Genomic DNA, 24,286 nt, shown 5'->3' with positions numbered 1-24,286 from the left:
GTCTCTCCCCCTCCACCCCGTTTAGACGTGTACATGGCCAAATGTCACTATTTTAATAGTAGGTACCATCTTTTTCTTGGTTTTGCCCCCTGGTTAACCCAAATAATGAAGACATATGGAAACATTTCATTCATTCAAAGCCTAGGTTTCAATCACTAGTCGTGTGTTATCTTTGCCATCAGGGCATCTTGTTACTTCATCTGTTTACCTCAGACACAAGAAGGTGACACTGTACAAGGAAAAGAAAACCCCTTATAGTTGCATTGGTTGAAGGTGTCTCCATCCCAAATTCTATAATACACAAGTCCTATTTAGGTTTCATCGTTCATTTGAACAGATGGACAGGGAAAAAATTCTGGTGCATCTCCTCCTTGTCACGCTTTCTGTTTCTATCAGGAGAAAGATAATCTGAAGTTGCATCCTTCTACACATGGAATTTCTTTATTGCCACCACAAAGAAGGAAGAGAGAGCAAGAGAGCAAGAGAGGTTTCTTCACCTGTTGAGCTCTATTATAAACCGCCATTTCTATTCACCATGAAATCAGCATCGCATCACAAATCAAAGAAATGATACTTTATTAACAAGAATAGACATGTGTAAGGAAGGACCCATGGAAGTTAATGTCATGTTGAATCAGTTTCAAGAAACTGTAAAACTGTAAAAAAAAAGACTATATCTGAAAACAGAAATTGTTCTTAAAACATCAAAGAAAATACTTAATCAGTAAACCTTATATTTTTATCTTTCACTCTTTTGAAAGACTGATTAACCATCTCATATCATTGTTGATTATATCTTTCAGGAACAGCAAGACATTTGTATTAAGAGCCTACCAAAGAAAAGTATATACATATACATATAGAGTGTCCGACTCTAGGGTGTGGTGCTCATCCCTGTTTCCAAGCTGTAGAGCCAACGCTTGTCCAAAGACAGTTTCTGTGGTCACATGGCTAGCATGACTAGACATGGAATGCCATTACCTTCCCATCGAGGTGATACCTTTTTATCTACTCGCATTTTACATGCTTTCGAACGGCTAGGTTGGCAGGAGCTGGGACAACCGACGGGGACTCCCTCCGTCATGTGGATTCGATCTTACGATGGCTGGTCTTCTGACCTTGCAGCACAGAGGCTTCTGCGGTTTAACCCACAGTGCCATCGCATCCTTATATACATATACATGTACATATACATATACATAATGAAAATGGTGTTCATACAGAAACAATACCACTAAATGTAATAAGCTATATTTTTCTGCAAGTCAAATTTTAGCTTTGTCATCCTCCCATATTCTGCATTTTTCTGTATATTTGATAGTCCCACACTCTATTACATATGTTAAAAGCTATATTTTAAAAACATTTTATATAACTCATTTAAAACATTTCAGGAGTAGGTTTGCTACTGAAACCAAAAACCTTATACTTAGAATAATGTCAACAAACTGTAAGAAGAAATCAAGAGATCCTTATACATCACCCATTAGTGATAGAATGTCAGCAATAGTAAGTAACATTTTTAAATTTCTAGGAAAAGAGGGAATTTTAAGTTTTGTATAATATAGAGTTTGGGGATGTATTAGAACAATAAAAGGCCTATTGAAGGGGTTGCTTATATAAAATTATATGTTGAGGTTTTCCTGTTTCTTCCTCATCATTACATCACACTGTGTCTCTCAGACCACACTGCATCCGTTGTGAAAAACCATGTAAGAATCCAAGTGCTTCATTTGTGTCATGTGCAAATCACTGGACTAGGATTTGGAAAACAGGGCAGTGTGAAGTGTGGTGTCATTATTCCTTCTTTAGCTCAGCAAAGAAGGGAATCCCCCAAAAGAAAGTCTTATAAAAATTTCACGTTTTAGGTTGTTCTCCTCCCAAAATTGTCTCCCTCTTCCTTAAACACCATCTGTAAGCCGTTCTTCATGGTGACCTTGTACTGACCATTCTTTTGTTTCCCACCAATTAAGAAATAGATCAATGGGTTCAAGCTACTGTTCAGCGAGGAACACGCAAAACCAACCAGCATTAGCTTCCGAGGTGGATGAACACAGAAATAAATTATGCCTATTACGTTAAGAGGTAAGCTCAAGATAAAGGAGACGAGGAGTACAAGCAAAATAGATGTGATGAGCTTTCCTCGCTGGCACTGATTTGTTTTACAGCAGAAGTGGATGAAGAGCGTTAGGGTGGAAATCACCATGACTGCAGTGTAAAACAGAACATTCAGAATAGACTGATAGGGTAGTGGAGAATGTCTAAAGCTCATTGTCTGGAGGAGAGAGAAGTGAATGGCCGAGAGCAGGAAGGAGAGGACCCATATCAGAGGACAAACAAGGGCGGGTAGATATGGTGGCTGGTGGCATCGATGCCAAAGGGGGAAAAGGACAGCTGTACATGACTCAAGGCTGATGGCTGCCAATAAGAATTGTCTAGCATAATATGTGAAAATAAATAGTGTGGAGAACAGACAGAGAAAATCGATTGGACCATAGAGACTGATTCCAAATCCAAAGATAGCCGTACCAAGTAGACAGATGAGGACTTCAAAATCAGCTATGCAGAGGTTGAGGATGTAGGTGGTGAAGGAATTACCGGTACTTGTTATGTGGAAGCCAAGAAGCCAGATGACCATTCCGTTTCCCACAAGCCCCCCGAGACAGATGATGAAAATGAAGCTGTTGGTAATAGTTTGTGATAAGGTACCAAAATAATCTGTAGCATTAACTCGATGTCCAAGCTCAATACTTTCATTTACAGATGACCTATTACTGGAATTTCCGGAAATAATACCACCATATGGAATCAGGGTTTTATCTTCTATAATATTAGTAGGTATGGCTCTGTTTAAAAGCAGAAAAAAGAGAATCCATGTTTATATTGCAAGCATTGAAAGTTGTCTATACTATTTATTCTCCACATATCAAAGTATTGATCTATTTTTTTGGGGCCAGTTCTTAGCGGATGACTGTGATATATGCATTTAATAAGCAATATCAATACTCCCAAATGCTGATGAAATTAAAATCAATTTATATCATATTTTGGATCAAGTGACATTAATTTAGACAGCATTGCTCAAACACTCAGAGATAACAATACCTTCCAGATAATTCCAGAAGACAGTTTTGTAAGATAAAATAAATTTGTTTGTAATTATCTATCTATCTATCTATCTATCTATCTATCTATCTATCTATCTATCTATCTATCTATCTATCTATCTATCTATCTATCTATCTATCTATCTATCTATCTATCTATCTATCTATCTATCTATCTATCTATCTATCTATCTATAGCTCACTATATTTTCACAACATCCTTCTGAGGTAGGTCAGTTCCTCAAAAAGCAAAATACACTTACCCAATACTGTACTTGTTTTCTCATTATAAGTGGAAGTTTCTACTGCAAAATAAATAAACAAAATAAGAATTGTGAGGCAAATCAATATTACTTAGCCATCAAAGTGCAATATTTTTTCCACATTTTTATGAACTTCTGAATCAACAGTTACTGAACATGGTGCATTTAGTAATCCCTCATCATCAAAGTTATGTGCAATGACATTCCTTAAATTATAATTCAGTGAATGAATGAAAAACTTCTTGTATTACTGGTATGCATATATAGTGAGCCATCGTTCTACATACTTCATTTGGATGTTCTCAAACGTTTGTGTTCTTGAAGTACCTTAACATGTAGCAAGAACACTAAGAAAATTTAACAGTAGGGTGAAGACTGTGCATTTGCCTAGCTCTCTCACAGATGCACATACATATTTCCCCCACCAGGAAATTAAGGTATGAGACCTGAGAGATGAGATGGGAGGGAAAGGCCCACAATTTTGTTAATGATTTAACCCCTTTTAACTTCAGCTGCTCCATAACTGAGGTCAAGCAGGAAGAGGTCCATCCTGACCTTCTCTGATGACCAACCAAGGCAAGACCCAATACTTCCAGTCTTGCTCCACCCAGCTTAATCTCTCCAAGCCTAATGTTCATTGGCCTAGCTTATTTATTTATTTATTTATTTATTTATTTATTTATTTATTTTATATCCCGCCTATCTGGTCGGGTGAGGACCACTCTAGGCGGCTAACAATCATACAATGATACAATAAAAGTAGAAATAGACAATTCTAAGTAATAAAAACACTACATTGCGATAAACAAAAAACAAAACAGAAAACAGTAGTTCTAAATCAAGTCACAAGACATAAAGCCAGCTGTAGCCTGAGTTGTTCACAGATGTTTTCCCACATTTATGTCCCTTGATGACATGATTGGAGGGATCCAATATCGCAGTCACTAAATGGCACTCACCTGCCTCACCTACAGTACCTAGCCTTTCAGCAGTATCCACCACAGCAAGGGTTTGCTCCCACTTCGTTCCTACCCCACCATTCTGGGGAACACAACACACACTTTGCTATTGGCCCTTTGATAAAATAGCTGTCTCCGGTCTGCCAAATGCACTCTATGGAACAGTTCAGGACAACCAGAGATGATCCTTTTGGGCCCTCATGTAGGATCCTCCTCCTTTGTACAATCCTGCTCTTAATGCCTGGCTGTGCAAATGCCAGTGTCATCTCAGGTCTCACCTTCCTCCTAAATGCTTCATCATATTGCAGCTACAGAACAGAAAAGTCCATCCCAGGCCTGTCAATCGAATGAATGTAACGGAAGATGGACAGTGTCTGTCAGGGCCGATTCTGCTCCAACAATCCAGTATAAATAAGGGAACCCAGTGATCAGGCTGCCCTCATGCTCTCTACCCTCCACTTCTGCAGCCTTTCCTTCTCTTCATCATCCAAGCCATCTTGATCCTCTCCTTCAGTCCCCCTGAAAAGCAAGCTGAAGATATGCATGTACTCACGATTTGGGATGACTGCGTCCAGGAGAATCTGTACCTGTTCAGAAAACAATGGAGCTCAAATGATTGAGTTATAATTTTTATTCCTTGCTGTTGGGAAACCTGCTGGACCAGTAGTACCTGGTGCTAAGAAAGGCTGGATTGCCCAAAAAAGATGCCCCACCCTCTCTGGGCCCAATGCTCCATGTGATACACTTCCCTCTAGGATCCTGGTGAGGTGGGAAGTGCTGGCACCCCACTAGCCTCTTGTGCACATGGCTGGTGCTTTTCATTACTCACCTCCTGTTGTTGCTGTACAAAACCCTCTTCTTCTATTTCTGGCCAGGTTGGGAATCCTGATAATGCAAATTAGCAGGAGAGAGTCTCATTAGCAGTATGCTGTAAGTTAGCCAACTTGATACTCTTTGTGACATGCCATCCTGGTGTCTGTTAGTGGCTTTCCTTTGCCCTGAAACCAGTTGGTACCATGTTATGGTCCATGCTTTGGAAGATGAAATGAGGACTGGTGCGGAATTTTGATGGGCATGCCTTTTGGCACACATCTGACTCTTCTCAGTCTCCCTGAAAAGCAAGCTAATCATATACACGTACTCACGATTTTGGATGTCTGCATCCGGGTCAAAGGGAATCTGTACCTGTTCACAAAACAATGAAGCTCAAATGGCTGAGTTATAATTTTTATTCCCCACTATTGGGAAACCTGCTGGACCAGTAGTACCTGGTGCTAAGCAAGGTTGGGTTGCCGGGAAAAAGATGCCCCACCCTCTCTGGGCCCAATGCTGCATATGATACTCTCCCCTCTAGGATCCTGGTGAGGTGGGAAGTGCTGGCACCCCACTAGCCTCTTGTGCACATGGCTGGTGGTTCTCAGTACTCACCCCCTTTCCCCCAAACCAATCCATGTATTCCAATTCTGGCAACTTCGGGAATCCTGATAATACAAAATAGCAGGAGAGAGTCTCATTATCAGTCTGCTGTAAGTTAGTCATCTTGGCACTCTTAGTTTCCTTTTGTGACATGCCATCCTGGTGTCTGCTAGCGGGTTTCCAATGCCCTCAAACCAGTTGATACCACATTATGGTCTGTGGTTTGGAAGATGAAAGGAGGGCTGGTGGGAAATTTTGATGGGCACACCTTTTCGCACACATCTTACTCTTCTCTTTTCCTATGTCTGTTTCTGGACCCATGGATACAGCCCTATTGTTCACAATCTCTTGGGGGAGCCTCTGCCATACCCCCGACTCCTGCACACCTAGCAAATGAGAAACATTGTAGGACAGGTCCTCCTCTTTGATCAACCCTACACAGGATGTCCTCTGTGGACCCTTGCCCTGGTGCCAGTAGTCTTGCCCTCCACCAGAATTCACCCCTGCCCCCCCAAATAACTGTTTAATTTTCATGTTGAACATCTGTCCTGAAATCTAAAATTATAATTGATTTAATGTTGATCAAAATTCTGATGCATCCTAAACTGGCAATGTTGGGTGGTGCTTGTCACACATCACGGTGGGAGTTCAAAATAGCAACCACCCACACCCCAAACAACAGCCCAAATTATAGATTTCTACAGCTGTTGAACTCCAAACTTGATATCTCACCATATTGTCTGCAGACCAAAGTAATGATGGCTGTTCAATCAATGCTTTTCCAGCAATATTATTAATTGTATGGACATTTACGTTCCTGTCTCATCAATAGAAGACAATTCTGAGGAGACTGCCTTATGAACAGTCAGAAACTGAATGTTCAGCTGAGAGTAGATGACAGGTGAGTGTGTGGAGAAAGATGCCGACATTGGCCAGAACCCTCCTGGTCTTTGGTTATAATTGTGCAACATGAAAAGATAGAGATGATCTATATAGGCAGCAAAAACAAGACCTGGAGCTGATTGTGGCTCTGATCATCAGCTTCTTAGAGCACAACTCAAGCTTAAACTGAAGAAAGTAGGAAAAACCACTGGGCTAGTCAGGTATAATCTAAACCAAATCCCTTATGAATACACAGTGGAAGTGAAAAACAGATTTAAGGAACTCAATTTGGTGGACAGAGAATGTTACGCTTCTGGCGCAGAGTAAATGAAGACACTTTACCAGTTCTTCTTTGACGGTTATATTTACATATATGTACACTTATATACAGGCAGGTCTCTACAGCACATCTAGAAGTCTTCACACAGTCCGACAGCATGCGTGGCAGAAAATCACATCAGAAGAACAGAACATTCTACAGACACAGTCCATATTTATACATAATCTTGTCTCTGTCCAGTCCAGTCGGGTTCCAGGTGATCTCATCTCTGCACCTGGGCTCTTTCTGGTTTCACCTCATTGCATCAGCTTAGGATGATTCAGCTTTTCTCTCATCTGCACATAATGGCAGCTCGTTAATGAAACATATATGGGTTCAGGCCTATAAAATTCTATACCCTGACAGAGAACAACTATGGATGGAGGCTCATAACATTGTACAGGAGGCAGCAACAAAAACCGTCCCAAAGAAAAGGAAATTCAAGAAAGCAAAGTGGCTGTCCAGTGAGGCCTTACAAATAGCAGAGAAGAGAAGGGAAAGGAAATGCAAGGGAGATAGGGAAAGTTACAGAAAATTGAATGCAGACTTCCAAAGAATAGCAAGGAGAGACAAGAGGGCCTTCTTAAATGAACAATGCAAAGAAATAGAGGAAAATAATAGAAAGGGGACAACCAGATATCTGTCTAAGAAAATTGGAGATATTAAAGGAACCTTTTGTGCAAAGATCAACATGATAATGGACAGAAATGGTAGGGACCTGACAGTAGCAGAAGACATCAAGAAGAGATAGCAGAAATACACATAGGAATTATACCATAAATATCTGGATGTCCCGGACAACCCAGATAGTGTGGTTGCTGACCCTGAGCCAGACATCTTGGAGGGTGAAGTCAAATGGGCCTTAAAAAGAATGGCTAACAACAAGGCCAGTGGAGGTGATGGCTTTCCAGTGGAACTATTTAAAATCTTAAAACATTACACTGTTAAGGTGCTACACTTGATATGCCAGCAAGTCTGGAAAACTCAGCAGAGTCCAGAGGATTGGGAAAGATCAGTCTACATCCCAATCCCAAAGAAAGGCAGTGCCAAAGAATGCTCCAACTACTGTACAATTGCACTCATTTCACACACTAGCAAGGTTATGCTCAAAATCCTACAAGGTAGGCTTCAGCAGTTTGTGGACCGAGAACCCCCAGAAGTACAAGCTGGATTCCGAAGAGGCAGAGGAACTCGAGACCAAATTGCTAACATGCACTGAATTATGGAGAAAGCCAGAGAGTTCCAGAAAAACATCTACTTCTGCTTCATTGACTATGCAAAAGCCTTTGACTGTGTGGACCACAACAAACTATGGCAAGTCCTAAAAGAAATGGGAGTGCCTGACCACCTTATCTGTCTCCTGAGAAACCTATATGTGGGACAGGAAGCAACAGTTAGAACTGCATATGGAACAACTGATTGGTTCGAAATTGGGAAGGGAGTACGACAAGGCTGTATATTGTCTCCCTGCTTATTTAACTTATATGCAGAATACTGTACATCATGTGAAAGGCAGGACTGGATGAATCCCAGGCTGGAATGGAAGATGGACAGTGCCTGTCAGGGCTGTTTCTGCTCCAACAATCCAGTATACAACAATCCAGTTTCTGCTCCAACAATCCCTCCACTTCTGCAGCCTTTCCTTCTCTTCATCATCCAAGCCATCTTGATCCTCTCCTTCAGTCTCCATGAAAAGCAAGCTAAACATATCCATGTACTCACGATTTTGGATGTCTGCATCCGGGTCATTGGGAATCTGTTCCTGTTCACAAAACAATGAAGCTGAAATGACTGAGTTATAATTTTTATTCCCCACTGTCATGTCCCCCCAGTGTCCCTTGTTTGTTCCCCCTAAACACAGATCCACTTTCTGGATGCATTTCCTCTCTTTACGCTGCCACCAGTGGATCTAGTCCACACTATATCAAATATATGTATCTCAGACATGTGCTGCCAATACGACAGGTTTATTGATCTTTTAGTTGGTATGTAAATCACAGATGTAAATCACAGTTCTTGAGGCTCATTCATTAAACTGGATTTGATTACACGTTTGCTTCTATATGCTTTTATTCACCATGACCACTTTAAAAATATTCTTTGACCCTCTATCTATTCTCTATTCCTTTTATCTCTTTCCTTTTCTCTGTAACACTCCAACTTTCCAATCTCTGTCTTAACTCTTTCAATTCAATGTCCTAACTCTCTCACTTCCATTCTCTATCTCTCTCCCTTTCTAACTGTCTGTCACTTAACGCCACCCCTCCTGTCCTATCATAGGCTCCTGCACTTGAGCTCCATATGTTGGACAGGAGTGACATGGGCATTCCGCCACACCTGCTATTGGGAAACCTGATGGACCAGCAGTGCCTGGTGCTAAGCAAAGTTGGATTGCCCCAAAAAGATGTCCCACCCTCTCTGGGCCCAATGCTACATGTGATGCACTTCCCTCTAGGATCCTGGTGAGGTGGGAAGTGCTGGCACCCCACTAGCCTCTTGTGCACATGGCTGGTGCTTTTCAGTACTCACCTCTTGTTCCACTACCAAATCCTCGTATTCCATTTCTGGCCATTTCAGTAATCCTGATAATACAAATTAGCAGGAGAGAGTCTCATTAGCAGTCTGCTGTAATTTGGCTGTTGGTTGGTCAGAGTACGCACAGAGTTCAGACTCCTGTCCTCTGAAGATGCCGGCCACAGAGACTGGTGAAATGTTAGGAGGAACAACCTTCAGAACACGGCCATAGAGCCTGAAAATCCCATAACACCCATTGTTGCGGTCACGATATGAGAACGCTGATAGGCTATGTGATCACAAGTAATTAAGATAGTAAATAGTCTTAGAGAGAGAAGTTAAAGAAGTCAGCCACACACATAAGGATATTTACTGATCCAAGCAGCCCCCTCTCGTAACTGAGCATTTGGCTTTTTTTTCCCTCGGTGTAAGACTTTGCGTTTTCCCCAGTTACATTTCATTCTGACATCATTTCTGTGGCGTTCCTCTTTCAGGTTTATCCTCAGATGAACAAAAGACACGATGGAAAGTCATGGACACCTTTCTCTTTCTTAAACAGGAAGAGAATGAGTTGTTTAATACTAGTGAGAACTGAGGCGCAATGTCTGAGATGTTCCAGGAGGATAAAGGTGTAGGATAAAAGAGCTGAGCTCAGACATCATTGAAGGTGGGTTTGGGAAAGGAAGCTGATCTCTGCCTGTGAAAAAGAGAATATCAAGAAATACTGGAAGCACTGAAATATCTACGTACCCATGGTTATACCCATCTCTGTATTGGTTTCCTTCAGGAAAGGCAGCTGCAGTGAAGATTTTCCAGAACACAGAAGAAAAATACAGCATATCACCAAGCTTCCTGGAAGACGTACAGGAGATTCCATTGCTCTTTAGCTTCCCTTCACTGGCTTTGTGTAACAGGAAGACAATGTTCCACTGGCTGTTATGAAGATTACCAGTTTAGACTCTGGTTTAGGAGGAGAAGACTTAAATACTGTCATACTGTTATCAGGGAATGCAGATTTGGTTCTGATAATGGAAAGGAAAAGAAATGCGTGATTCACGATCTGATTAGGTGAAAAAGGAAGGTATTTCGACATCGTAAACCTGGCTCTGCTCCTTGTGTAGGGCGTTAATTTGGTAGGACCAAGTTGAAAGGATTCACTAGTATGTGAATATTTGTGTAATTATGAAATGTGGCCCCTCTTTCGGTGGCTGCTTTCAGAACTGATGTATTCAAAAAGCTTTGTCTCACTCTGACTTCAGTAGTCATGTAACAGGTCCATGCTGATTTGTCATTTTCAGTTAAACCTGGTCCAACTGGAGTCATCATTTTTATAGGTTGTGTCCCTGGTCTCGTTCATACAAGGCTGCCCAGGTTAAGTATGATGTCGTAAAAGTGCTTTAAGGTCTCTCTGAGTTCCATGTAAACAAGAAACGTTTCCCTTTTGGAATGGAATTTGTACTGATACCAATGTGTAAGGAAACAGCTTGACGAGTTCATTTAAAATCCAACAGCTTCAAAAGAGATGGGCTTGCCGACCGCTCATGATCTAATTGCAGTTGAAATGGTAGATAGATAGATAGATAGATAGATAGATAGATAGATAGATAGATAGATAGATAGATAGATAGATAGATAGATAGATAGATAGATAGATAGATAGATAGATAGATAGATAGATAGATAGATAGATAGATAGATAGATAGATAGATAGATAGATAGATAGATAGATAGATAGACAGACAGACATGGTCTTAAGTGGTCTACACAAAAAATGATGTCTTGCTTGTAGTTGTAAAAAGGAAAGCTTCGAGGCTCTTCTGCCTTTCAAAAAGTCATTCTGAAGAGTTTTTCTCTTCTTGCATTTCCATTGGGAAACAAACCATAGAATTCAATCTGGAAGTGGAGTCATAGAAACCAATGTTATGATTTTTACACCCCAAGATCTCTAGACTTTGCACATGACTTGGAATGACATTGATGGTATCAGTGTCATGGTTAAAATAGGTTGCCTTATAAGGAAACGTTTGCTACTTCTCTAGTATCTTCCTGTGACTCAAAATGTCTTCCTGTTCTTTAAAAAACCACAACACTTTCAATTTCCCTCCCACCAGTTTCAGCCTCTGACAATGGGCTCACTTAAAAACTGCAAAACCAATTCAATCCCTTCCCATTTTTACTTCTTTATCATACAGAATAATATCCAACGTGTAAAATGTATTAAAATATCTATTTTTCCCCTTGGGTGTTGGATAGTATAACAGGTGGGAAACCTTGACATCTGAGCGTTCAGCCTGGAGGCAGGCGGTGCATCACAACCTCTCCCAATTTGAAGAGACCCTTGTCCAGCAGGCCGAGGCAAAGAGGCAGTCCCGAAAGCACCAAAATCAGGGAGCTGGACAGGGGACAGATTGTATTTGTCTTCAGTGTCGAAGAGATGGTCACTCTTGAATTGGCCTTCTCAGCCACACTAGACGCTGTTCCAAGTCCTCCATACAGAACATGTTACCATAGTTTCTCAAGACAGAAGGATGCCTAAGCACTGACAGTATCAGTAATAGGATTCTGGCTACTGTAAAAAGTAATGAAGAAAATTCCTTGGGCACATCTGAAACTTCAGATCCTCTTATTTGATTAGTGTGACATGTTTCTAAATTATAATAATTCATTCAAAATAATCAAATAAGTACAGTATGCTTCTTTGGTTGCAAAATGTAAGAGATCTCAGCAAACACTGGATTTTCAACAATGGAAACAGAAGTTCATCGTACAACGGAAGAGTTTTTGTGCAAAATACATTTTCTTCTATTTTTTGCAAGAGAGAAAAAAAGTGAAAAATATTTTTAAAGTATCACAATTCTCTCAGTGTGCAGAAAAGATCGGCATGTGATTTCGGTCCCGACTTCCTCTAAATTTTGCTTGGATTAGACCATCGACATCTCCCACAAACTCTAAGAGGCAAAACAATGTGGTCAAAAGTCTAGAATCAGACAAGAACTAAGTATCTGGTGGGATGAGCTCCAACATCCCTTAAACCTAATTCTTATTTATTTGGTGACAAAGTCTTGATGACCATCCAGCATAGTAGCGGTGGCAGAACAGTACTCTATGAAGATGATGGAATTAATGTCTAAAATCCTGTTGCTTGATGTAGTGAGTCACAGAAAGGTAGGTCCACTGAATCAGTGGAACGTAGGTGAGTCAAATTCTCCAGAAGTTCCTTTGATTCATATGGTTCTGCTCTTGTTGTTATCTACTTTAGTGTAGTAATTTGCAGTGAGAGTAGGCCCAGTCAATGGAATGTATAGAGGATTTCACTCACTGAATCCCCACCAATTCAATGGTCCTAGCCTTCTGCAACAGGATTTCACCTAATTAACCAGGGAAGGGAAAATATTTGGTTGAAAGAGAGGAGAAAGGGTGCCTTTTCCATACCCACTCTCAGATTATGATCCCCACTCTCACACATGTTTTAATTTCCGCATTAGTGCCAGGCAGCCTTCTGCAGAGTTGTCAAGTTTTGGTCCCTGTCAGAAATCCTGGAAAACAAGGGGGTTGTGTTCTCCTGGTTTGACTCTTTTGGCCCTACAAATTGCAGAAACTGGTGTGCAGTACCAGTACTATGGGTGCAAAAAAGCTAAACAAATTCTCATTCTGGATTGGTTGTAAGTGGTAGTGTCCTGGAGGATGAGAGAATATGCTTTCTAGAGGTGTCTGAGATCCCTTCCTCAGGATGAGACTTCAGGCACTCAATAGACAGTTTGTGTGGTTCTGTTATTGAGGCTTCCACTCATGAAGACCGGGAATGGCTTCTGATTCCTTAGATCTTCTGCCACTGGGAAGCTGAGTTTCTAAGGGCTGTGAGAGTGATAAGAGAACTTCTCAGTCCCATTTTTCTCCCTATATCCCCCCCTCACATATCTCATGTTCTTTCTGTCCTGCTATTGGAGGAATTTCCAAAGTTTAGTAAGTTTATGAAAAATGAACCATACAACATTCTCACCCATCCTAGGTGAAACCCCTTGTTGTTGTTTTTTTAAATGAGCATATCCCACAGCTTTTGAAGTTGTGTGCTTAATATATACTGTGTATATTATGTGCTCTTAGGTGAAGTTCTGGGTTTTACGATTGTTATGAGGGTGTGTATGTTTTGGTCTGGTTTCTTTGTGAATACTTTGTGAATTTCGTTGTATGTGTATATACATTCAATGACAATAAATTATTATTATTATTATTATTATTATACATATAAGCATTAATTTCTGTATCTGGGTTCAGCTTGTGTGTCATTTTTTAAGTATGTGTCCACATGTTTGTTGTCAATTGTCATTCCTTTCACAGTAGGTACCTTCTTTCTCCCCCTACACCTCCTGATTAACCAAAAGAATGAAGAGATATGAAAACATTTCAGTCCTTTATTATTTATTTATTTGAAATATTTTTACTCCTCCTTTCTCCATTGAAAGGAACCAAGGGGGCTTACATCATTAAAAGATAATATTTAAGGATAAAAACAGTCAGTTTCGAAATACTGAAAAGAATCAAATGTCATAATAACATATGATAAACAAAGCAACACCAGAAACACATTCAAAGTAGTAAAGGAGGGAGAGAGGAAGCGAGAGAGTTCCAAATACAGGGAGCAGCAACAGAGAAGCCCTCTTCTGTGTCCCCCACCTGTGGGACTGAGAGAAAGGCCTCTCCTGATTAATACTGGAGTTTGTTAAGCAAATCGACATGCAGATCAGTGCATGATCACCTGAGAGGTAGGAAGTGCCTGGTTACTAACATGCTGGGTAGTTAGGATAACCGCCACCTCTCCTTGACCAATTAGCTAACACAGTGTCTCCTACAGGAGAAATGTAGGGAACATAGATCTCACAAAGGCCTTTGATTTGGTTAGAGGGGATGGCATTTTTAAAATCCTTCCCAAGATTGGATGTCCACCTTGACTCCTTAGCATCATCAGGTCCTTTCATGATGAAATAAAGGCCACCGTAGTTTTGATGGCTCAACATCAGATCCCTTTGACATCCGAAGTGGAGTGAAACAGGGGTGTGTCCTTGTGCCAACCCTGTTTGGGATCTTTTTTTGCTGCCATGCTGAAGCATGCTTTTGGAATTACACCAGAAGGTGTCTATCTCTGAACTAGATCAGGTGGAAAGCTCTTTAATCTCTCTAAATTGAGAGTGAAGATCAAAGTCCAGCTGAAATGCATGCAGGACTTCCTCTTCTCTGATGATGCAGCCATTGTTGCCCACTCTGCTGAAGACCTCCAACAACTCATGAATCATTTTAGTAAGGCCCTACCAAGATTTTGGATTAACAATTAGCCTGAAGAAAACACAAGTCATGGGCCAGGGCGTGGACTCACCTCCCTCTATTACCATCTCCACACAAGAATTGGAAGTTGTTCACACTACTTGCTGTTCCAAGTCCTCTATTCAGAGCACGTTACCATAGTCTCTCGAGACTGAAGGATGCCTAATCTTAAATCTAATCTTAATCTGTTTTCTAAACTTTTTAGACTCTTGGCTCCCTTTATTTACTGGCCACTGACTGCTGCTCTGCAGTATAGTAGGACTGCCATATTCACGTAATCAGTACCCACAGTTTCACTCATCTGCTGCCAGAAAAAAAAAGAAATAAAACAAAATAAAATGAAGGAATACATCTTCCCAAGGTGCATTATCAGGACTGGCCACTAGACAGTAGCAGGGACTATGCTGTATACAGGTGACTTAATGGAAACACTCTCATGGCTTGAGATTTCTATGGGAATCAGCTTCTGCGTAATATGGAGAAGCTGCAGTTTTGCTGGGGAAAAATATGATAAGTCCCCCTATGGTTAGGTGACTTTTAATCACGTTCCTCTCATGCTCTAGGGCAGGGGTCTCCAAAGTACAACCCACAGGTCACATCCAGCCCACCTGGCCTTTTTAGCCAGCCCATCCATGTGCACAGGAATGCAGGAATGCGGATGGGTGGGAGTGAGTTAGTGCATGCATGTGAGCGAGCGGGTGGGAGTGCGGGTGGACGGGTAGGCATACGTGTGCATTCCTTCAGCCCTTAAAAATATCACAAATACATTATGTGGCTTTCCATGTGAAAAGTTTGGAGACCCCTGCTCTAGGGTAATGGGGTATATATTCCAGGATGTACATCCTAATGTGTTTTTGAGTTATAGTACTAAGTCGTTTCTTTCCAATTCAGTAAATGGCTAGACCATCATGTTGACACAGTTTAAGTTGTTAACCAACGCGTCGATACAAATGTCATGAAAAAATTAAAAAAATTAAGAGCAGTTTAAAAGGACTTTCACAGTGACAGTAATTCAAAAACGTTGTGATAAGACTGTTCAGACAAAGACACACAGCAGTATGATGCTTTTTGAAAAGATGTTCAACAACAACAACAAAAGTAGAAGCCTCTGCCTAAGCAAGAAATGATCCACAGTTAGTATTCTTGCTGGGTAAATGATTCAGTAATGGCCGTGCATCATGCGACCACAAATTTATCATAGAAACTCAATGAGAAGAGTAAGGCAATATTTGTCTCATGTGACCACAGACTAAGCCGTCATTTTCTTAGCAAAATTGATAATTTTTTCTATGAATCCAGATGTTAACTATTTAACTTGTTTGCCAAAAAAGGACTCTCACAAAAGGCTTTCCATTTTTGTATGTTTTTCTTCTAGGCTGTCTTCCTCATCCTTAAAAACTGTCTGTAAGGCAACCTTTAGGCAGACTCTGAGCAGACTTTTCTTTTGTCTCCCACCAATGAAGAAATAAATCAGTGGGTTTACGCTACTATTCAGAGAGGAACATGCCAAGCCCAGCACCAGTAATTTGGGTTGAGGAGTGCTAAAAGAATGAACGATATATGTCACGTTCAGAGGCAAGCTCAAGATAAGGAAGGCGAGGAGCGCAAGCAAAATAGCAGTCATGAGTTTTCCTTGCTGCCGTTGTTTTGTTCTACAGCAGAAGCGGCCGCAGAGGGTGAGCGTGGAGATCAACATGAGGGGAGTGCAAAGAAAAACGTTCACGATGAGCTGATAGATTAGTGAGGAACCACCTAGGCTCCCTGTCTGGAGGAGAGTAAAGTGAACGGCTGAGAGCAGGAAGGAGAGGATCCATATTAGGGCACAAACAATGGCAGATAAAGCCGGTGGCCGGTGGCACCGATGCCAAAGTGGGAAAAGAACAGCCACGCATCTGTCAATGCTGATGGCTGCCAACAGGAACTGGCTGGCAGAATATGTGAAGAAAAACAGTTCAAAACATATTAGAAATAAATGAGAGAAAATATCCATTGTCCTGTAGTGGCCGATTCCAATTGCGAATGTAGCCGTGCTAAGTAGACAGATGAGAACAGCAAAGTCAGCTATGGAGAGATTGAGGATGTAGGTGGTGAAGGGATTCCTCTTTATGTGGAAGCCAAGGATCCAGATGACCACCCCGTTGCCCACAAGCCCCCCGAGACAGACCATAAAAATGAAGCTGTTGATAATAGTTTGCGATAAGGTGTCAAAATCATTTGTAGCATTAACTCGATGCCCAATTCTGATACTTCCATTTGTGTTTGGATAAACCAATGACCTATTACTGGAATTTACAGAAGTAATATAAACAGGTACAATCCGGGGTTCATTTTTTATAATGTCAGCAAGTTTTTTCCTGTTTGACAAAGGAAAGGAAAGAAAGAGAAACCATGTTTATAATGGAGCTATTGGAAATTAATTCCCCAAATATCAAAGTATTATTTGGTATTATGGGTTTTTTTGTGTGCCAATTCTTAATGGATGGGTGTAGCATATGCATTTGATAAATAATATCAATAATCCCAAAATCTGTTGAAATAAACTTGAAAAATAATTTATATCACATTTTGGATCAACTGACTTTAAGCTGCATAGCATTGCTCAAACACCCCCCCCCCATAACAATACCTTCCAGATGAATCCAGACAACGGTTTCAGAGAATGGGGGCAAAATTAATCAATTTCTATTTTTGAAGTCAAATATCTATCTATCTATCTATCTATCTATCTATCTATCTATCTATCTATCTATCTATCTATCTATCTATCTATCTATCTATCTATCTATCTATCTATCTATCTATCTATCTATCTATCTATCTATCTGTCTGTCTGTCTGTCTGTCTGTCTGTCTGTCTGTCTGTCTGTCTGTCTATCTATCTATCTATCTATCTATCTATCTATCTATCTATCTATCTATCTATCTATCTATCTATCTATCTATCTGCCCGCCCACCTGCCTCCCATCCCACCTTTCTTTCAATAAGACTGCTAAGGTGTTATACAAGGGTTGTGTCCTCCTTACATCATTTTCGCAATAGCCTTTCTGAGGTAGGTCAGTTCCTCAAATCACACAATACACTTACCAGATGTTTGTGAATATGTATCGTTCTGTATCTGTGAAGTTGTTTTCCCTTTCTTTAAAATCTAAACAAAATAGGAAGTGTGAGGCAGATCGTGTGCTACAATAATCAATATTTCTTAGTGTAAGCTTTTCATGTTTTCATGGACTTCTGAATCAACCATTACTGCATTGAATAAACCCTCCTCATCAAAGCAATTCTCAATGACATTCCTTTAAGCTAAATTTCAGTGAATGAATGAAGAACTTTCCTGTACAGTAGGTATACATATAAAGTTTTAGGTTCACATTCTTCATCTGGATGTTCACAAACTTTTCTGTTCCTAAAACACATAGGCATGCAGCTAGATCGTTAAGGAGGTTCAGTAGCGGGTCACACCCGAAAGACGGGATGGGAGAGAACTCATCTAGCCTCTCAAAGAGACAGATACAGATTATTGCCAACAGAAAATAAAGATAGGAGACATGAGATATGAGGTGGGAGGGAAAAGAGGCTACAGACCTATGAACGATTTCACTCCTTCAGTGGGTATAGCTGCTAGTGCATAGCCAAGGTCAAGCAGCAAGAGATCCTCTGTTGACCAACTACAGTGAGCCTCCAGGACTTCCGTTCTTGCTCCACCCAGCCTAATTTTCACAGGTCCATTTCCAGCTCTAGTGACGAGATTTCAAGGCAGCCACAACCTGAATTGCCCTCAGAATGTCTCCCATGTCCCTTAGTCACAGGATTGGAGGGGCCCATATGTCACTATCACTAAATAGGACTCTCTGGAGCCCACCATTATGACCTAGCCTTCCAGCAATACCCACCACAGGAGAAGTCCGCTCATGTTTAGCTTCCTACCCCATCATTCTGGCAACATAACATACAGAGTTTGCTACTGATCATCTAAGAAAATAGCCAGACAGATGCACTCCATAAAACAGTTCAGGACCACCAGAACTTATCCTCTTGGGCCCCATAAGGTATCCTCCTTCTTTGTACAACCATGATCTTAATTCATGGCTTGGCAAATCCCAGTGTCCTCTCAGATGAATGGTTGCCCTCATCCTATATGCTTCATCATACTACAGCTACATGATAGCAAAGTCCACCTCGGCACTATAAACCAAATGAACGTAATAGAACGTGGACAGTGCTTGTTATGGCTGCATCCACACCAAGATAAATGAGAAAACCAAGTGATCCATCTGCCAACATCTTCTCTACCCTCCGCCTCTAAATTCTCTCCTTGTCTTTATCATCCAAGCCATCCTTATCCTCCATTTTCCCTGAAAAGCAAGCTAAAAACATCCATATGCTCACTTCTTTGGATGTCTTCCTCTCCACCCTGAAGGAAGTGATCCCCCCCCATTCAGAACCTGTTCAAAAAAAATTACCTATAAAAATCTGAATTATAATTTTTATTCCCTGCTGTTGAAAAAGATTGGACCCGTAGGGTGTTGTGCCATTCAAGGCTGAAGTGCTTCACATCAGTGCAGTCGCTCTCTGGGGCCAGATGCTGCATGCGATATGCTTCCCTCCAGGGTTCAAATGCCATGTGGTGGGACAGGTGACAGGTAAGATCAGAAGTAATAACACTCCACCTTCTGACACTCCATTAAACTCTTCCACACATAGCTGGTGCTTTTGGCTACTCACCTCCAAGTTTTCCGGGGCTTCACCTGAATCTACTGTCTCTGGTTCCTGCTCTATCAACCATGGTACCTTCACGGTCCACAGTGGTTCCTCCCTATCGGCTGCTTCCATTGAAATTCCTTGTGATGCCTCAGCCTCTAATGCTGATAATGCAGATAAGCAGGAGAGAGTCTTATTAGCAGTCTACTGTAACTGAGCCAACTTGCTACCCATATTCTCCAGTTGCGACTTGACATAATGGTCTCCATTGCCTGCATTCCAGTGCACTCGGGTTGATCAGTTTCACATTATAGTCTCTTCCTCGGAAGATGAAGAGAAGACCAGTAGAACATTTTTGATGGACACATATTTTAGTAGGCATTTAACACTTCCCATACCTGAGACATAACTGATAATGAGTTTGGGAAAAGAGGTTGATCTTTGGTGGAGAGAAAGCCTATGAAAGACAATAATAACAAGAAGTACTGGAAATACTGAAATTTTCACATACCTCTGGTTATATCCATATCCGTATGAGTTTTATTCAGGAAAGACAGCTGCAGTGTAGGTTTCCCAGAGCACAACAAAAAAATACAACATGTCACCACACTCCCTGGAAGACATATAGAAGGTTCCATTGTTCTTGGTTCTCCCTTCATGGGCTTTCTGTAAGAAGCAGACAATGTTCCACTGGCTGCTAAGATTACTATCAGTTTAGACGGAGGAGGAGTTTCAGAATGCTCTTCTGCTGCTCTCACAAAATGGTGATTTGGGGCAGATAATGTTAAGGAAAAGAAACAGTTATTTAACTGGCTGATAAGGTGAAAGAAGAAAGCGTTTCAGGATCATAACCTTGTCTTTGCTCCTCGGGCATAGTCTTAATTTGGTAGGATCAAGCTGAAGGTACTCGCTAGTTAATTGAGGATATTTTCGGAGCTTTGAAACGTGCCCTCTCTTTCAGTGACTGCTTTCAAAACTGGTTTCTTTTCTAAAAGCATCGCCTCTCTTTGACTTCAGTAGTCATGTAACAGGTTCATGTTCATTTGTCATTGCAATGAAACAAAATGGCCCAACTGAAAGTAGAGGTATTGAATGAACAAGTCCTTATCCCGAGCTCATTCATACAATGATACCTAGCTGAACTTTTAAAGTATTTTAAGGTCTGAGTTCCACATAAATGATGAAATTTTCCATTTTGGGAAGGAATTAGTACTGATATCTGTGTTTGGGAAACTGCTTGACAACGTGATCTGAAATGCAGCCGTTTCAAAAGATGGGGGTTTGCTGACTGGTCATGATCCTGTTGTAATTCAAATAGTAACAAAAACACATCAGTTTAGGACAGTAAGGTTGGACAGGCAGTTTGGCAAGCGTATTGTCAAGTGCATTGCCATCCACCACACCCTGACTGGTAGATGTTGCTCTTGTTGACTGGGGAAATTTTCTATTTTTGTCTGTCCTTCTGTTTTGATTTTGCTACACTCCTGTTTTATCTCTCATAAAGAGAGGAGGATGCTGTTTTTGTTTTGTTTTGTTTTTTGGGTAAGGTTTCTGAATGAAGGATCAGATTCTGGCCAGGTGGAACGGAGCAGTCCCCGGCCTGATCCAAGACAAATCAGACTAAATTCTGAACTACTGGAGAATATGCCCAAAGCTGTGGTTGATCAATTTGTGTATGGTGGTTGATTTATAAATATGATCTGGGGAATCATGTTGGGAAGCCACTTGATAGTGCTGGAATGATCCCAGTCCTTTTGGAATAACTATAAAAACTAATAATAGTGTGACATCAAATCAATTCAGTCTTAAGGTGATTCCTTCCAGGATTTTCTACGTAGAGAAGTAGTTTACTATTCCCTTCTTCTGGGGACCCCTTAGGGATGCGCAAGTTATCCAAGGCCACACAGGATGTCTCTAGTCCTAAAAGTCACCATGGGGAAACACTCAACTATTGGGTCCCCAGCCAGATACCTTACTTACTGTTAAGAGCCTCGTGGCGCAGTGGTTAAACCGCTGTACTGCAGCTAAAACTGCTCACGACCTGGGGTTCAAATCCCAGGTAGCTGGCTCAAGGTTGACTCAGCCTTCTATCCTTCTGAGGTCGGTAAAATGAGTACCCAGCTCGCTGGGGGGGGCAATGTGTAGCCTGCATAATTAAATTGTAAACCGCCCAGAGAGTGCTTGAAGCGCTATGGGGCGGTATATAAGCAGCATTCTTTGCTTTGCTTTGCTTTGCTTACTAAGTTATCCAGCCAGCTCATTCTAAGTTACCTAGTAAATATTCATATAGCAGGTTTAAGTAGATTGCTGCCTTCTGTAGGGTAGCAACAACAGGTTAAATACTGTTTAAGTATTCTGTTCCATATTTATGTGACTGCAGAGCTCCAAATGGGGAAGGTGATAAGGCAGCTAATGTATGCCAGCAAGACTGGAAAACTCAGCAGTGGCCAGAGGATTAGAAAAGATCAGCCTACATCCCAATCCCAAAGAAGGGCAGTGCCAAAGAATGCTCCAAGTACCGCACAATTGCACTCATTTCACACACTAGCAAGGTTATGCCCAAAATCCTCCAAGGTAGGCTTCAGCAGTATGTGGGCCAAGAACTCCCAGAAGTACAAGCTGGATTCCGAAGGGACAGAGGAAAAGGTTCCCCTTGACAATTTTTGTCCAGTCGTGTCCGACCCTAGGGGGCGGCGCTCATCCCGCTCTTCAAGCCATAGAGCCAGCGTTTTGTCCGAAGACAATCTTTCCATGGTCACATGGCCAGTGCGATTTAGACACGGAACGCTGTTTACCTTCCCACCGAGATGGTACCTATTTATCTACTCGCATTTGCATGCTTTCGAACCGCTAGGTTGGCGGGAGCTGGGACAAGCGACAGGCGCTCACTCCGTCGCGTGGATTCGATCTTACAACTGCTTGGTCTTCTGACCCTGCAGCACAGGCTTCTGCGGTTTAGCCCACAGTGCCACCAAATTGCAAACAAGCGCTGGATTATGAAGAATGCCAGAAAGTTAGAGAAAAACATCTAGTTCTGCATCATTGACTAGGCAAAAGCCTTTGACTGTGTGGACCACAGCAAACTATGGCAAGTTCTTAAAGAAATGGGAGTGCCTGACCACCTTGTCTATCTCCTGAGAAACCTATATGTGTGACAGGAAGCCACAGTTAGAACTGGATATGGAACAACTAATTAGTTCAAAATTGGGAAAGGAGTACGACAAGGCTGTATATTGTTCCCCTGCTTATTTAACTTATATGAAGAATGCATCATGTGAAATGCAGGACTGGATGAATCCCAAGCTGAAATTAAGGTTGCAGGAAGAAATATCAACAACTTCAGATATGCAGATGACACTACTTTGATGGCAGAAAGTGAGGAGGAATTAAATATCCTCTTAATGAGGGTGAAAGAAGAGAGCACCAAAAATAGTCTGAAGCTCAACATAAAAAAGAACTAAGATCATGGCCACTGGTCCCATCACCTCCTGGCAAATAGAAGGGGAAGATATGGAGGCAGTGACAGATTTTACTTTCTTGGGCTCCATGATCACTGCACATGGTGATAGCAGCCACGAAAAGATGCCTGTTCCTTGGGAGGAAAGCGTTAATATACCGAGACAGCATCTTAAAAAGCGGAGACATCACCTTGCCGACAAAGGTCCGCATAGTGAAAGCTATGGTTTTTCCAGTAGTGATGTATGGAAGTGAGAGCTGGACCATAAAGAAGGCTGACCGCTGAAGAATTGATGCGTTTGAACTGTGGTGCTGCAGTCCTTCTCCAACCATTGCCATTTCAGTGCTAAATGTTTCTATAAAGTGTGTGTCTGTAATTTTGGAAATTTGTAAAAGTTAATCTTTCCCTCTGCCCCTGTATGATTAGTCAATGGACTGTAACAATAAACTATCAACTGAATCTGTATTTCATACACAAGAAATCTATCACTCCAAGAAGGGAAAAGCTTTTAAAAATAAAAATCACAAAAAGTACAGTCAGAAAAAGTTACTTCAGCCATATTTTAGAAAGTAAAGTATATATTTCATAGATTTGAGTGGTTATTACTTGGAGATACATCAATGGAAACAATATGAGGGTCTCTCACTCATGCCATTGTCCCAGCATAAAAAATCATGAATTTTACACCATGGTGGCACTTTCTCCTCCTCGTTTTCTGTAGTGACATCACGATCTCCTAATCTTGTCTAACAATTGGTTTGTTATTAAACGTTCCCATTCTTTCGGTTTCCTGTGCTACTCTAGCACTAAGTGTTGATAATTTCTTATTATCACTTTGGCCACAGAGAACAATTTTATCAACACTGCATGTTAGAATGCAGAGAGTAACATATTTATCATCCTGCTGAGATAGAAAATGTTGTCTCCAAAAAAGTACTTATATATTTAAAAATAAATTTTCAGGCTTTTTTGGCTTTCAAAAAGCAATTCCGAAGGGTCTTTTGCTGCTTCCATTTCAGTGGGAAACAAAATCTGGAGAGCAATTTTATGACGTTTGCACAAAAACTGTGGACTTTGCATATGGCTTTGAATTACACTGATCGACTTGATACCAGTGTCACTGTTGAAAAAGGTTCCTTATAAGGAAACCTTTGATACGTCTCTAGTGACTTCCTATGATTTCAAATGTCTTCTTTTAAATCTCAGAACATTTCTGGTTCTTTCCCTCCTGCCAGTTTCAGTCACTGTCAATATTTGAAAGAGATTTGCTCACTTAAATACCTCAAATCCCATCCAAAATACTTTTTAAAAATTTACTTATGTTGAAGAACATAAACTGATAGGTAAGATT

The 24,286-nt window shown here is 41.1% G+C and overlaps 2 protein-coding genes across 2 annotated transcripts; both read right to left on the bottom strand.

Moving 5' to 3' along the window:
- Positions 1–1,546: 1,546 nt before the first annotated feature.
- Positions 1,547–10,214, bottom strand: LOC110071015 (mas-related G-protein coupled receptor member A1-like). The gene is made up of 5 exons (XM_078393098.1): positions 10,211–10,214; positions 9,476–9,528; positions 5,475–5,514; positions 4,883–4,916; positions 1,547–2,774 (listed from the first exon to the last, which is right to left on the bottom strand). Exons 1-5 carry the CDS (start codon positions 10,212–10,214, stop codon positions 1,865–1,867), a joined length of 1,041 nt encoding a protein of 346 aa, XP_078249224.1. The 3' UTR covers positions 1,547–1,864.
- Positions 10,215–13,869: 3,655 nt separating this feature from the next.
- Positions 13,870–17,107, bottom strand: LOC110071013 (proto-oncogene Mas-like). The gene has a single exon (XM_078391675.1). The coding sequence runs from the start codon at positions 16,945–16,947 to the stop codon at positions 16,117–16,119; it is 831 nt and encodes a 276-aa protein (XP_078247801.1). The 5' UTR covers positions 16,948–17,107; the 3' UTR covers positions 13,870–16,116.
- Positions 17,108–24,286: the final 7,179 nt, after the last annotated feature.

This window comes from Pogona vitticeps, chromosome 4 (genome assembly GCF_051106095.1).
Source record: "Pogona vitticeps strain Pit_001003342236 chromosome 4, PviZW2.1, whole genome shotgun sequence".
Taxonomy (NCBI): domain Eukaryota; kingdom Metazoa; phylum Chordata; class Lepidosauria; order Squamata; family Agamidae; genus Pogona; species Pogona vitticeps.
The sequence above is the reverse complement of the archived record's forward strand: the minus strand, read 5'-3'. Positions and strand labels throughout refer to the sequence as shown.

Coding starts and splice junctions, on each gene's coding strand:
- LOC110071013 (XM_078391675.1), bottom strand. CDS start 16,947: ATGGTCTGTCTCGGGGGGCTTGTGGGCAACGGGGTGGTCATCTGGATC.
- LOC110071015 (XM_078393098.1), bottom strand. Junction 4,917..5,474: donor GGATGCAGACATCCAAAATC/GTGAGTACGTGT, acceptor TTTTCTGAACAG/GTACAGATTCTCCTGGACGC. Junction 2,775..4,882: donor GGACGCAGTCATCCCAAATC/GTGAGTACATGC, acceptor CGGAAATTCCAG/TAATAGGTCATCTGTAAATG.